The sequence below is a fragment of the Lathyrus oleraceus genome, chromosome 2 (assembly GCF_024323335.1).
Source record: "Lathyrus oleraceus cultivar Zhongwan6 chromosome 2, CAAS_Psat_ZW6_1.0, whole genome shotgun sequence".
Taxonomy (NCBI): domain Eukaryota; kingdom Viridiplantae; phylum Streptophyta; class Magnoliopsida; order Fabales; family Fabaceae; genus Lathyrus; species Lathyrus oleraceus.
In genome coordinates, this window is record NC_066580.1 from 45,645,281 (window position 1) to 45,661,024 (window position 15,744).

At 35.4% G+C, this 15,744-nt stretch overlaps 1 protein-coding gene and 1 long non-coding RNA gene across 3 annotated transcripts; one reads left to right on the top strand and one right to left on the bottom strand.

Annotated features, from left to right (window-relative positions):
- Positions 1-4,768: 4,768 nt before the first annotated feature.
- Positions 4,769-8,227, bottom strand: LOC127121854 (rRNA (cytosine-C(5))-methyltransferase NOP2C). The gene is made up of 7 exons (XM_051052286.1): positions 8,141-8,227; positions 7,138-7,278; positions 6,686-6,721; positions 6,506-6,596; positions 5,377-5,574; positions 5,036-5,265; positions 4,769-4,945 (listed from the first exon to the last, which is right to left on the bottom strand). The coding sequence occupies exons 1-7, from the start codon at positions 8,225-8,227 to the stop codon at positions 4,784-4,786; spliced, it is 945 nt and encodes a 314-aa protein (XP_050908243.1). The 3' UTR covers positions 4,769-4,783.
- A 2,548-nt stretch (positions 8,228-10,775) lies between these two features.
- LOC127118009 (uncharacterized) lies at positions 10,776-13,474 on the top strand. 2 transcript variants are annotated; one of them, XR_007802078.1, is made up of 4 exons: positions 10,776-11,953; positions 12,357-12,475; positions 12,597-12,736; positions 13,183-13,474. It is a non-coding gene; the product is annotated as an uncharacterized LOC127118009 (long non-coding RNA). The 2 variants fall into 2 exon arrangements; XR_007802079.1 differs by lacking the exon at positions 12,597-12,736 and having other exon boundaries at positions 10,782-11,953.
- Positions 13,475-15,744: the final 2,270 nt, after the last annotated feature.

Sequence of the window (15,744 nt, forward strand, 5' to 3'; positions counted from 1 at the left end):
TCTAGAATAATTTAGACTATACTCGAGTTTGCACAAGACCGATGAAATCTCGAATATAGGGAAGAGTATCTGGAATTTTAGTAAAAATGATGTATGTTTTTGTTATGATATATTTTTATCAATCTAGAATGCCCAATTTATAAGTTAAAGTGGTGATGTTTCACAAGGTTGCGACCCCTTGATGAAACGCATCCTTTCAACAACATTTTTTGTTGAAAGTTGTAACTTTTCACCTATGACAACAGTTCAAAAGCGTTGCCTATTCCTGATTCATAAAACAATCTACTGCAACGTTTCAGGAAGCGTTGCTATTTTGAATTCAATCAAACTGTCTATTGCAACAGTTCGCTAACCGTTGTCTATTTTAGTAAACACCTTATTCCAACCGTTCACCAAATGTTGTTTGTTTTCGAATTCAAAAGGCAAGCAGCCTACTACAACAGTTTACCAAATGTTGCACTATTTTTGCATACAACAACGATTTTATCAAATGTTAAACTATTTTGCATTCTACGACACTTCACAAAATGTTGTCTATTTTCAAATTCAAAATACTAACACATGCATATTTTCTTGTCATTTTGGAACACACCCAAGGTGATTAATTATTCTTAGTTATTAATAATTTACAACAAAGACCTAACAAAAATACCTTTCAGTTATTGAGAGCTCATCAACCTAAGGTACAAAATATAGATAATAATTAGTAAATTTAAGAAAAATCGGTCCAAAATATGGTGAGGTAAACGATTACTTATGCTACTAAAGAGCATTAGGATGCGGTGTCATAGGTCTTTTCAGTTGAAAGAAGTTTGGTTTTACAATTATCCTTGAATTTTGACAATAAAAAGTATAGAGAACAATGTTGTAATCTAACTAATTTTTTAGGTGCACTGATAAAAAAAACAGTTTATGACTCTGAAGATGGTCAGACTCTGAACTAAAGACGCATTATGAACCAAAGGATCAATCAAAAGTGTGTTTACAAGGAAGTAAAGCATCTTAATTGCCAAGTCAACGCTTCTGCAAAGAAACTATCCAGATAGACTATGATAAAGACCAGAACAATTGAATCATCTGAAGTCTCAAAACTCTCATCTCCATAGCCTCGGAAGTCTCATTCTCACCAGATTCTGAGGACAGGTTCTGACTCTACTCAAGCTTCATCAACTTTAATACGATGTCTCTGACTAGAAGTTTATATTCAAAATTCAACGGCTGATTGAAGTGAGAGAAGTACAAAAGAAAAACTTGCTTTCTACAGAAAAAGATTATACTATGTACCTATGAAGTTTCTCGCGTCCCAACATTCTCACAAACTCTCTGCTGCAAGCGTCACTCTAATGTTATAAATGAAGTAACATTCATACAATTGTTATATTAAGGATATCCCAACTTTACCCACCAACATATTTATTCTTCACTATATATAGAAGTCTTGGAAGCTTGGAAAAATAATAATATAATATACAACACCACATAAGGTTACAAAACACTCATAATTTAAATGGAAAAAGAAAAGTGTTTTCACTTTAAGAAAACATTCACGTTCATAAACGTTAGAACACTTTCTTGAAATTTTTCTTAACTGTATTATTTGTTTTAAACATATGCATCTGCATATTTGGAAGAATCTTGTAAACAGATATTATGTTTAGTTAAAATTCTCAAGAAGTCATTAACAATTAGTGTTTGACTTGTATTTCCTTGAGAGACTAGTTTATAGTTAGAATTCTCATGAAGTCTTAGACAAATTGACTTTGAGTTCTTGTAATCAGTTCGATTATTGGATTAATTCTTAGTTAGAAGGAAAAATCAATTAGGCAGGTGGACTAGACGTAGCTTCGTTAACAAAAAATCAGGATAAAAATACTTGTGTTGTTTATCTTTTTCTTATTATTGTTGTCTGTGTTCTTAGGTTTCAAAAAGTTTTAATTCTAGAAACTCAATTCAACCCCTCTTTCTTATGTTCTTTGTACCTTCGATTGGTATTATAGCCTGCTTCTCGTTTTGACTACTTTATGTCAAACACTTAACCGTTTCAAATAAAATCCATATTTTCTGAAACACAGTATTGAAGCTAGCGGAAATATACCCGAACACATCACACGCTCGAACATACAACAGAGTCACCATCGAACTTTATTCATCCCCAAAGGGAAGGGAAAACATCGATAAAACCCGGTGGAAAGAGATATACTGAGTAAGGAAGTCGGTTATGCAAGGGGAAAGTATTAGCACCCCAAACATCCATGGTACTCCATGGGAACCGTTTTGATTGTTCTCGCTCGAATAGATGTTATCTACAGATCACTCGCAAAAGAATGGGGAAAGAAAAAGAAATAGATAAAGTGCTCGGTGAGGATTAGGGCCCTCATGCCTACGTATCCTCATAGTGCAATGAGGATTTCAGAGCTCCGTAGTTCAGAGAACTAATGGGGGAGATGAAAAGAAGAGTGATCAAAGGTATGGTCTGAACCAAAGAATTATATGATTTGAACTCCAACAAGGGGTGAAAATGTGAACCCAAGAGTAAAACTGGTATGAACCAACAAGTGAGGGGTCTAAGACATGGCATCACTGTATTGGAATAACCGAAAAGAAAGAGTTGCCTGAATACGGCTGCAAAGTCAGTAAGGAGATGTTTGTCTAAGCTACAAGGTCTGACAAGACAAACAAATCGGCTCTTGGTTCACAAAAAGGGTACAAGATGGAGCACAAAGGGATATTATATTTGGCTAAAAGAATAGGTATATCACATGGAGTGAATGAAGGTAGAATATGAAGGTATCATGGAAATGAATGGAGTGAAGTGACCAAGGTCACAGAATAGGGTACCTGGTGATAAGTGACTGAAAAGGTTTAGTTTGAAACCAAAAGTCAAGGTATATTAGAATCCATAGGAGAAACGGAATTTGTACCATAAAGGAAAAGGTGGCATGAACCACAAGTGAGGGGTCTAAGACATGGTATCACTATATGGTTGGCCGAAAAAGAAGGAATTAAATGTTTGGCAATAAGCCAAACAACTCTAGGTACAAAAGTGGACTATTCATTATGTGTCCTAAAAGGGTATATATGGAATTCCAAAGAAAGTGTATTTCGATGTCAAAGGTATAATATGTCACTATTGTGAACGGTTTATGATCGACGTAGATAATGGATAGTGAAAGATATGGATGATGCCCTAAGGCGGAGGAGGAATAATTAGAAGTATGCTCGCCAAGGATTTGCATCCTCGTGCCTACGTATTCTCATTCTGCAATGAGAAAATCAGAATAATCGTAGTTCTGAACTACGAAAAGAAAGGAAAGGAAAAAAAGGTGTTTGTCCAAGCACCAAGGACTGACAGGACAAACAACTAAAGCAGTATGACTGAAGTGATGACCAATTATAAATCGCACCAACAAAATGGTAACATGGGAATCCATAAAGGCAAATTGACTTTGAATCAAAGAGTAAATAGACAGACAGACGAGTGAGGGGCCCGAGGCATGGTATCACTATCGTTGAATGACTGGAAACAAAGAGAAGTAACTGGATGGCAATAAGCCAAACAACTCTTGATACAAAGATGGACATTTCATTAGGCGTCCTAAAAGGGTGAATATGGAATCCAAAAGGAAGTATTCACTACAACAAACAAGACCTTAGACAGCGCTTTTTTTAGCCTTAGACAGCGCTTTAAAGCGCTGTCTAAACCTCCGCTGCTATAGGTTTAGACAGCGCTTTTTTAAATCTTAAAAGCGCTGTCTAAGCCCCCCCCCCCCCCCTTAGACAGCGCTTTGGCCAAAAGCGCTTTATAAGACCCTCTTATTTTAAATTTTTTAGGTATACCTTAGACAACGCTTTTGAAAAGCGCTGTCTAAGCCCCACCCCCTTAGACAGCGCTTTGGCCAAAAGCGCTTTCTAAGACCCTCCTATTTTAATTTTTTTAGGTATACCTTAGACAACGCTTTTCAAAAAGCGCTGTCTAAGCCCCCCCCTTAGACAACGCTTTTGCCTAAAGCGCTTTCTAATCCCCCCCTTAGACAACGCTTTTTACAAAAGCGCTGTCTAAGGTATACGAAAATTTTTGAAGCTTTTGTTTTAAACCACATTTTTTCCAGGTTTATAAACCAGAATTTCTACCTGTTTTCAACCAGATTTTGACAGACAATTATCACATTTTATATATGTCATTTTGGCCTTTTTTCTACCAATTTTTGGCTAACAAATATATATATATATACCAATTCAAACCAATTTTGCCTTAAATGTATCAAAATATATACAAATTTATGTACACATTTACAAGTCATAACATATACTACAAATGTACACATTAATTACACAAATTTATGAACAAACATTGAGCTTTATCATGAATTGACACCACTCCTCTTTGATTTCGTCCACTTGATCCTTTGTATAAAATGCACACTTGAATTCATCAAAGTACTACATAATAATATAACATATTTTGAATTAATTCCAACTATTTAATTATATGAGATATGTGTAAATATAAAAATAACTCATAAGTTAGAAATACATACATCGGTGGGAATCTTTAATCGGCCCAAAGCAAGAGTATCTCGCATAAACCTCAACATGAAATACCCGCAATCTATTTGATTACGTTGTTGAGGACACTACACCTGCAAGTGCTATAGACGAGTGATCCTCCAACTTTTAGTAGTCTGAAACCGTTGGCGAGAAGATTCAGTTGTAGTGAGATACAAAAGGTATGTGTGTGAGTTAAAAACAAAATGATATTTAAGACTAAAGGTATGCATGTAAATTATAGATCAAGAGAATAACAAGTCTTTGCCTGAAGAGCATGTAAATTATCCGTCCTCTCAGCATCCAGCACACGACGTTGAAGAGTTACCCAACCCCAATGTTCAAACTTTTGAATATGTTTAACTGAACCATCATGAGTACATTCTGCATCCACAAGGACCTGAATCAAATCCCAACAAATGATAACTTTTTAAGGGTAAATGACAATGAAGAACTGTGCAAAATGAATTCAAAGTAATACAGTAGTTACTTTGTCATAGCCATAGCCTGCAATCTCATTTTCAGCTACAGTCTTATATAATTCTCCTTTAGTAAGACCAATAACTCCAGAATGCTGTCCATAATATATGAGTTCAGGAGGGTGAGACTTAGACACCACTTGTGGAGTGGCACACTTCTTTGCTTTTTTCCTTTCTTTCCATGGTCTTCTAGATGTCCACTCCTTGAACACGTCCATTCTTTCTTCCGATCTAGACTCGTCTGTTTAATACTTGATACAATGAAAACATTTCAAAATTGGGTAATAATGATTAATGAATAAGCATGATATTAAAATTTCAATATTACATTCCAAGATTAAACATCACTAACATGATTCAGAATCAGAACGAAACCCCTCAGGAATAACTGAAAATGTTGTTCCATCAGCAACAAAAAGCCGGCATCTATCACCCAGTTTATACTTCTGCAGCATTGTTCTACACGCTGCCAACCGATGCCTTGCAGCATCAACTCCAGTTACAGAGCCCGAATCACCAAGAAGGTCTAATATCATACAAAGTTTAGCACCTAAACATTACATTTGAAAGAAAACCATTATAATCATGTGATTTGTTTAGCAAACTGAAATAATTATATAGAAAGCTGCTCTTTGAACTAAAAGCATCCCTGAAAAATGTTCTTATTTAGAATAAAAAGTTTTCTATATGTTTTCCCTGAAATAAATCAAGTCTTAATCTCAAAAACAATTTTTATAACATCATTATAAACAATAACAGGACAGACTATGAAGCATGTATACTTCAAATATGTCAAAGTATCAGTGTCCAACATGTATCCAAAACTAATGTGTTTGATACTTTCCCGATACGTACCCAAAAAGTATCCAATAATTTTATTAATTCACTTTTAAAAAATTCCACCAATACGTCTAAGATACGACATCGATAATTCCTCCCAACAATATACACATGTTGTGTTGATACGATACATCTTTGCAATATGTATATCTTGGTTACATCATATTAACTACAAACACAAAATTGTGTTTTTTATGTCACATTCATAGTAGAAAGAATAACGTTTATATAGGCGAGGTAGCTATAAGTATGTTTGGAACCGTATCCAATAGGACTTTGAACACGCAGCCATTGTGAAAGTACTACTTGAAGCATCATGTTAACAACATGTAGTGAAATTGAAAAGGTCGCAAACTTGAAAACAAATACAAACTATCCCAACTTGTATGCTCACAAATACCTTTTTGTAGATTATGATCATCATATGTTGACTAATGATATGTTTATTTATGTACTTATAAAGAATTAACAATGTGAACGTCTCTTCACAGACTTGTTAACCTATCTTGGCCATATCGAATCTTAATTTCTTAAAATTACTAGAATTCATGTATTTGAATCATACTATCATCTGCGTGCTATGTATCCAAGCTTCTTAGAGGACAAATACTATAAACATGATTAAGCAAAGAAATATCTACCAGGTGCGGCACATAGGTCCAACACATGATCCCCCGGTGATATGCCTAAAGCCATAACAGCAACTCCAGAAGATGCATCAATACCATATATCTGATACAAAACAATCAACCATAATCAATAACACAAAAAAACGGAAATATAAAAAGAATTCAAATTCCAATGCAAAGAAACTCACTAACCTTTCCTTCTCGGTATGCATTAGTGGGCACTTTCCATTAACCCGGAAGAAAAACAATACTGACAAAGTTCTGCTTTTTTGCTACGAAATTATAACATTATTTTTCAAGTTCTGCTTACGTAATTGTGGACCAAGTTAATAGGTATGAAAGTGTCTTTTTGACAAAGTCCTACGAAATTATAACATATCTATATGAGAACTAGCACCATAGGATATTTCTTACTTAGTTCTTTTGAGCTTTCTAATAGAATAATATACTAGAGTTGAAGTTGAATATGTCTTCCAATACAACAGGCATAACGGTTACCAAATACATACTAAGAACATTCATCCATATAAGAGTAACACATTGCATCAAAAGGAATTTAGCTAGTTGAAAAGCAAATTATCATTCCCTACAGACTAGTGACCAACCATCAAGTAAATAGTGAATTGGATTATAGGATCATATACCTTAAGTTGCTTCCTTATGACATAAGCATTCTCCTCCTCAGCATCATTGTTGTACCGTAATTTCTTTGTGAAGAAATGAAAAGTTGCAGTGTTGCTCTTGGGGACATGCACTGCCATGTACTCAAAATTAAACTCTTCCGACTAACACAATAAAAATACACATAATTAGAATAGAATAGTAAACCCAAGAACATGTGATCAATAAATAGAATCTAAAAAATGCACTACCATGTACTTAGTACCAAAGACCTCTTATGGGTATCAACCACGCTGAGGGAAGTGATAGTAGCATGACACTTACACAATAAAACTAGAGCAGTCCCAAATTTATTTATTCCTATAAGACCAAGGGCAAGCATTCAGCCGTTATTGACATTAAAAATCAAAATTTAATTATACACAATATTTGAAACACATTATTTTAAAAACAAATAAGCCATCATGACTCTAACGAACTCCTCATAGTTGATCTGACCATCACCGTCAACATCAACTTCGCGAATCATCTCGTCAACCTCTTCATATTTCAGCTTTTAGCTGAGATTTGTCATAACATGACAGAGCTCAGCTGCAGTGATGAAACCATTTTGATCCTTGTCGAACACACAGATTAGTATCATGTCATAAGAAATACCAAAAGCTTCTCATCTTGGCATTCTATATAATGAAAACCTCTAACCACCCAAATTTAAAACTAATTTAACACTCATTTTATGTTTCATCCCCTGCACTCAAAACGAAAATATCATGGAAAGAATATGGAAAGTAGTACCAATTAGCAAGGTAGAGCAAAATTTAAAATAGAAGAAGAAAAATTTATTAAATAAGAAACTAGAGTAGAAATAACCATTTTTTGTTAGGAATAACATTACCGAATGGAAAAAAATAACTTACTAGTAATGAAAGGTTCAAAAATTCTTTGAGGTTTGAGAAATTTTGAACAAACAAAGTCTTTAATAGTTAGGGTTTAAGACCTGCGAAAAAGAAAGGGTTAGATTCATACAGAGAGAACAAATAAAGTTGAAGGAGAGTTTTTACAAGTTGAAGGAAGCTCGTCCGGGGAAGGAGAGCTCGTAATAGAAGGAAGCATGTTTATGAAGCGAGCCTGCACGGATCCAATCAGTAGTGAAAAACCACACAGGATAAGAATCATACATATAATGGGGGAAAGGGTTAGGGTTTAGGGGAAGAATCTTTCACACAGGATAAACAAGCTCTGATTGAGGGTTGGAAGAAGGGGGAGTGGATTTGGGAGAAAGAGAAGCAAGCTCTGATTGAGGGTTTGGGAGAAGAATGTAGGATTTTTAGGATTTGGGAGGGAATAACTTTTTTTTCGTGACATGGAGGGAATAAAGACTTTAGACAGCGCTTTTGGTTTTAATTTTTTTTTTAATTTAAAGACTTTAGACAGCGCTTTATCAAAAGCGCTGACTAAGGTCTATATTTAAAAGCGCTTTCTAAAAGCGCTGTCTAAGGGGGGTCTTAGACAGCGCTTTTAGAAAGCGCTGTCTAAGACCCCCCCTTAGACAGCGCTTTCATTATTTTTTTGGAACATTTTCCGTGTTTTATTTTAATTTTAACCTTAGACAGCGCTTTCTTTTAAAAGCGCTGTCTAAGATGCGCTGTTAAAAGTCATTTTTGGCGTAGTGATTGATTGGCACAAGGCAACCTGTCACTTGTCGGGGAACAAACATTTTGAGATCAAAGAGAAGAAGTATCTTGGATCCATAAAGGAATAAACTTTGAACCGAAGAGTAAAGGTAAACCAACAAGTGAGGGGCCTAAGGCATGGTATCACTGTAGTGGAATAACCAAAATAAAGGAATTAAAGGTCTGGGTACAAGCCAAACAACTCTCGATTCACAAGACGGACTGTTTATTAGGCGTCCTAAAAGGATGTGAATGGGATCCAAGGAACAATGATATTTGATCTCAAAAAGTTGGAACTTATTTATGAAAGAGTGATGGATTAATAAATAGGGTAGCAATAGATAAGGTAGCTCGCGAAGAATCTGGATTCTTCTGCCTACGTACCCTCATTGTGCAATGATGAAATTAGAGCTTTCGTAGTTCAGCCCACTAGGGCTGAAAAGAAAATGATTGAAGGCAAGAAGAAATGGATGATTAAGATTGAAATGGTTAGAATTGGAATGATTGAGAATTGAATAGAATGGAGAAAGACTTGATAGTTACTGGATGATGAGAATCACACTAACTTTCAAGTGGAAGGAGAATAGTCTTTGTAGTTGTTTCTCGTGCTGAAGATGAAGATCTTATTAATCGTTTGATTCGAATTGCACTAAAGTATATGAATGGAGGTGAATACGATGAGCGCTGAGTCATATGTCTCATACCCAAAGATACTTAGAATGGGGGTAGGAATACTCCAGTCTCACTCTTTCTCCATTACTTAAGGCTCGTATCGTACAACTTGATTCATGGTTGATAAGTTGTTGATGTAGTCCTTGCTTTTGTTGTTTTGCTTTGTGAAGATAGACTTGTTAATTGTATGGTTAGAATTATGCTAAAGTCTATGAATAGAGGTGAATACGATGAGCGCTGGGTCATACGTCCCATACCCAAAGATACTCAGAATGGGGGTAGGAATACTCCAGTCCCACTCCTTCTCTATTGCTAAAGGCTCGTGCCACACATTTCTAACTTTGATTTGACAAGCTTTTAAAGATGCCACCTTTGATGCGCTTGAATAATCCGCTGCTTGGTATGAATGAGGATGTCTTGATTGAAGTTCTTGTCTTGAAGCCTTGAGCTCCACAACTTGGAAGAAAAGTCTTACTAAGTGACCAAGGGTCTTTTGGTCACTCAATTAGACTGTGAGATTATACAAGTTCAAAGAATTTAATTAATCAAAATTGTTTTTGATCAATTTAATCGAGGGTTTGGTTTTAGTTTTGAACGGAACTAATTCTGGATCTAATTGGAGTTAGTACTTGTTAGAAACTATCCTAAGGGATCATGCATTAGAAATTGATTGAATATTCTATGTTAGAGGTCCTAAGGGAGCATGTACATATTGATCAAAATCATGATTAAAATTCCATGTTAAGTCCTACAATTATTAAAAGATGATTGAATTCTAATCCTAAGTGGAGCATGCAATTTTAACACAAAATTACCAAAATAAACCTAAAAGGGCAAATTGGTCATTTGCAAAATATGCAATTTTATTCATGGCCTAAAGTTGATTAAATCCTAAAGATGATAAATTAACCTAATGTTGAGAAATGTCAAGATCCTAAATTCAAACCTAATTGTTCCTAATTAGAAAAGTCTAACTAAAACCCTAATTAAAAGTCCTAATTCATTCTAGTGAAAATTCTAATTAAATCCTAATATGCTAATCAAGATTTATTAACCTAATTAAACTAACAATCTAACTATTTTCTAACTAATCAAAATATTTCTAATCCATTCCTAAAATTCTAACCTCATTAACCTAATTAGAACCTAGCAATTTAATTAATTAATGTATTATTCTAATTCAATTAATCAAGAATGGGCCATAGGTTGGAAACCTAGATTGGGGGGTGTTAGAATCCGGAGCGGTCCAGGATAGAAAGGAACAATCCGTTTGGGCCTTGAGCCCAAACTGAATCCTCTTGACAAAGCGGCAGATGAGTTTGACTTTCTTCATCGATCCAAAATGGAAGAGTGTACGACGCAATTCTTTCCGACGAGCAGAAGCGGTGCGAATCGATTTCGCCGTCTTCATCGTGTTTCCTCCGAGACCAGCGAAGAACAAACGTTCTGGAATCAAGACTCCTCTCCTGATGATGACTTGACAGCGCGCGAATCACTTTCAGGATCTGAGAATTGAGATTGCATCGTATCGGCTCAGCGGTGTGCATCGTTTGTTGGTGATTCAAAGGTCGACGCCGATATACATGGAGCACGTTGAAGAACGATGATTTGCGGCCGCTCGACATCTCAGGTGCGACGGAAACAAAAGCTCGATCAAAACCCTGAGTTTGCTAAGTGGTTTCTTAATCGGCACACGAGCGAAACCAATTCAGTTTCTCCGCGCGTCTTGAACGAATAGGGGTCAATCACTGCCTTCGTCATGCCGGACTTGTGTGATCCGACTTCACATGCTTTGAAGCTACTCAGAACGCATTGACAAATTGAAGAAGAGACTAAGATACTTACCGGATCGGAATTGTCGAATCTCCATGGCATTTCATTTTGAACTTCTTCATCAATATTGATGGGATCGAGGAGGAGTGGAAAACAGGACCGAAGTTCCGTCGCGTTTCAGAATACAGAATACAGAACCGAAGCTTTGGGATCGAGAAGGAGGACAGTTCCGAGACCGGTTTCGATCGACCTTCACTGTTCACGTCAATTCAAAGAGCGTTGCAAGGAAGAGGACAAGGTCGGACCAAAATATCCAGAATTCTCCTCGCTTTGATTCACTCCTTCTTCTTTGCTTACGGATTCTTCTTCTTCTGGTTTGTACTGATGCGTTGTGGTTGTTTACCGGCGATGGTGATATGGAGCGGCGAGATTTTATGCAGAACCGTGCTTTAGGAAGAATCAAGGAATTGCAGGACATCAAGGTTGCGAAATGTGCAGGTCGAAGAGTATGAGAATGTAACAGGAAGATGAAGAATGGAGAATGGATGTGGTTGAAGCAAAGAATCAATATCGTGAAAGATCATCCGATTGAAGCAAAATAGAGAACGAATTAAAGAAGGTGGAGATTGAATTTCAGGCCTCAAGCCGAAAACACACAAAGTGTGAATTGAAGAAGAAGGCTCAGAGTGGATTCTAGAAAAAACACTCAAAGTGAATTGAGGTATGCTTATATAGAATTTCTCCAACTCTTGGGTTCTTTCCTCCCTCTCCATTCTGTTATGGATCGGCTAGAGTTTGTTATTTTAGATGAGAGTTGGTTAGAGTTCTGTTTGAAAACAGTTGGAAAACAGTTAGATGGTTGGTTTTGAAGTTAGTTATGAATGAATTTTACTATTATTAGTTAGTGAAGTAAGTAAAATTAGTTAGGTTAGTTGTTAGACTCTATTAGAAAATTAGTTGATTCGGTTAGAAACTTTTGTTATGGTTTAAGAGTAAGCTGTTAGTATGCTGCCATAAGATTTTGTTGTGTAACTTATTTATAATTATCAATCTTGCACTGTTTGTGAATAAGTGGACAAAAAAACCGAAATATATTAGATGGCCTAACTGGGTTCTTCTTGCAGGACCAACATCACACGAGCTATTCATATGGACAAATGGGACTTGATAAAAGGAACACAACGACTTAAAAACAGGGAGTGAAGCTTCGACATTTCTGTATGGAGGAGTGTTCCTTTTGCTGGTATGTTAATAGTTAAAAATTGTCAACTTCCTGCTATTTCCTTTGATTGCTGCTATGCCATGTATGTAGAATTTGGGCAGCCTTGCTCATCGTTATGAAATGGTTCTACTATATGCTGTAGGGTTGTTGGCTCGAGTGTGGGAAGCGGTCGCATAACCATGCTGGTTGGTGAAGTGGCGGAAATACTTGTGTGCGCGTGATTGTTTCAGGCTAGATCAAATGTTAAATGATATGGCCTGTTAATTGAAAAAATGCCTTGCTGTAATTATCCTTTCTTTGTTGATGCAGTATGTTATAACCGCTTTCGACCAATGCCTTAGTTTTGCTAAGTTTCCGGTAGGACCCTGTTATGTCGGCACTTTTATTTTGTGGCCGAACGATAGTTATCGCTTAGATAAGTTGGTCAATTATTGTTATGTTAATTGTGAACGGTTTAGGTTCAGTTAGAATTGGTTAGGATTTTTGTTAGGCATTGAGATGAATTTCCATTATGATTCAATATGCTTATAAATGGTTGTCCTGTTAGTTATATTATGGATTTGGAGTGGAATCAATGTAGTCAATGGATTTTGCAGTAGTTAATTGATGTTGGTTAATGGTTCGGGTCAATGATTGCTAATGATTGTTGTTGATGGCTAATAATTACTAATGATCACCAATGATTGCTAATGATTGCTTATACTGACTTATCCTATTTTTGTGTGCAGGATGGATGGATTATTGTAAGAAAAAACCAGCAATTTAACATGAGTGATGAATGGGGTAGAAGCTAGAATCTAGGACTCTTTTGGTTACTTGATGGAGTCTTGTACAATTATTGGAATTGGCTTTGCATATGAGAAGCGCATTGTGTATATGTTGTAGATTCTTTTATTATAGTGGATGTTGTAAATATCGAACGAAATGTGTTTCACGATTATAATGTAATATGACATGTATTGGAAATTTGGTTGAACTATTGAATTTTAATGGAGATGTGATGCATTTGGATGAACAGAATTACGAAGTTGTTTGGAAAATGAAATGGTTCACATTTGGTTAATTTTTTGAAAGCTTGAATGTATTTGGAAGGTTTGGATACTGTATCGGTTTATGATGGAATGGAAGTATATGTAGTGTATGAAAAATGTAAGTTTGACTTAAATGATGGTCATAAGAAATTGTGAAAGTGAATTTGAATTAAATAATCATTGAATGGTAATTGGAAATGATTTAGGGTTTAAAGATTGGTTTCAAATGGATGCTCATTGGGTCACGGATTCGAATCATGTTTTTGTTTATAAATAAAACATGTGAATGGAAATAAAAAGACCATGAAGTAAAAGAGATAAGAATAGCTATGAAATCAAAAGTATGTGATGCTAATGTATAGAAAGGTTTTGAGATATAAATGTGACCGAAGTTTAAAGACGAGAAAGGTAGGGATATGGGCATTGTGCTCTAAATGATGGAAATGGACTTGAATGATTTTTTAATGGCTTTATATGGTTGTAGAAGTGTAATTAGAGGTGGATATTGAATGAATTTTGGATATGGATATGAAAATGGATAGTTGTTAAATGGGATTAGATTTCAATGGGCTTAAAGAATGAATTTGGTTTCTTTGGTTTGGAATGAGTAATGGACATGAAAGACCAAAAATGGGCTCACTCTAGGACAACCTTCATGGCCCATAGGAAAAATAATTCTGAAGATCAATTTGAATTCCCAATTCCAACATCAAAATTAAATCTTGAATTTCCAAATTAACTTGAATTTCTAAATCAACTTGAATTTCCAAGAGTAACTTGAATTTCCAAAATCAATTTAAATTTACAAATTATCTTGAGTTAACAATGAAATGATCATGGACACTTATGTTAAATGCAATGATCAAGTATTGTCAAGTTGACTTTGGTCAACTGGTTGACCAAAAAGTCAACAGTTGACCAAAAGTTGACTGATGCAAAAGATGATGAAATTGACTTGTATTTTTAAAATGGTACTATGATCCAACTAGAACCAATGTAATTTGTGAATGGATGATAGTGACTTGGGTCTAATGAGATGTAGTGGAATATGAATGCAAACAAGTCATGTATTAAGGTTTAGCTAGGTTAAAGATCCAAGTGTCAAACAATGACCAAAGGTCTCAAATCCAACAATCTGTTAATGTCGTGAACCAATTTAGGGTTTCCAACCCTTCAAAATAAACCACAGGGATTACCAACTCCAATACCAAAATCTCCAATCCAAGCCAGCTTTGTTAGAAACCTCGAATCTGTGAGGTATAAATGATGATGGATATGCATGAGACATGAATGAGGTTAGATGGATCTCAGGTTATGAAAAAGCAAAAATGGGGGGCAAATTTTGGGGTACTACAAGTATGGCACATGCAAACTATGATAAAGATCATTATTCTACAAAACCACCAAAGTTTAAAGGTGAAAAGTTCGACTATTGTAAAGACAAAATCGTTTTTTTTTGCATATTTTATGATTCTGATCTATTGTATATGGTAATAGATGGTTACACACATCCTACATATGCAGATGTCACTAAGTTTGAAAGGAGAAAAATGAATGAATAGCAAAAGAGGAATCATAATAATCATCATAGATCCAGAACCATATTGCTGAATTTTATTTCCTACACTGAGCATGAAAAGATGACAACAAATATTTTGCTAATTTTATATTTGATTCTTGGAAAAGGACTCATGAAGGAAATGAGTTAGTTAAAGAAACTAAAGCCTTAGCATTAATCCAGAAGTATGAATCCCTCAAAGTGGAAGAGGATGAAATGATTGAGGATACGTTCTTAAGATTTCAAACTCTTGTAGCTAGATTAAAAGTTATGAATAAAGGTTATACCACTTCATACCATGTAAAGAAAATCATCATAAGTCTCTCTAAGAAATGGATACCAATGGTGACAACACTTAAGGTGTCACAAGATCTTAATAACACGACTCTTGAGGTATTTATAAGTTCTATAAGGAGTCATGAGATTTAACTTGGAGAGGATGGGCTTCAGAAAAAGTAAAATATGTAGCTTTGAACTCCAAGGTAAGCTTGAGAAGGCCAAATCTATTTAAGCTAAGGAATAACAGTTTGAAGAAATCTCAGAAGAAGAAGGTGAGTTGTCTCTACTCTTTTGAAGGGTCAACCAAATCTAGAAAAAATGACAGACAAATTTCAGAGGCTACAGAAGAAGATTAGAGCTGACAAGGATGTTACCTACTTTTAATGCAAACAACTTGAAAATTACAAAAATGAGTGTCCCAA

Coding starts and splice junctions, on each gene's coding strand:
- LOC127121854 (XM_051052286.1), bottom strand. CDS start 8,227: ATGCTTCCTTCTATTACGAGCTCTCCTTCCCCGGACGAGCTTCCTTCA. Junction 7,279..8,140: donor CAACTTTATTTGTTCTCTCT/GTATGAATCTAA, acceptor TTATTGTGTTAG/TCGGAAGAGTTTAATTTTGA. Junction 6,597..6,685: donor ATGCATACCGAGAAGGAAAG/GTTAGTGAGTTT, acceptor GTTTTGTATCAG/ATATATGGTATTGATGCATC.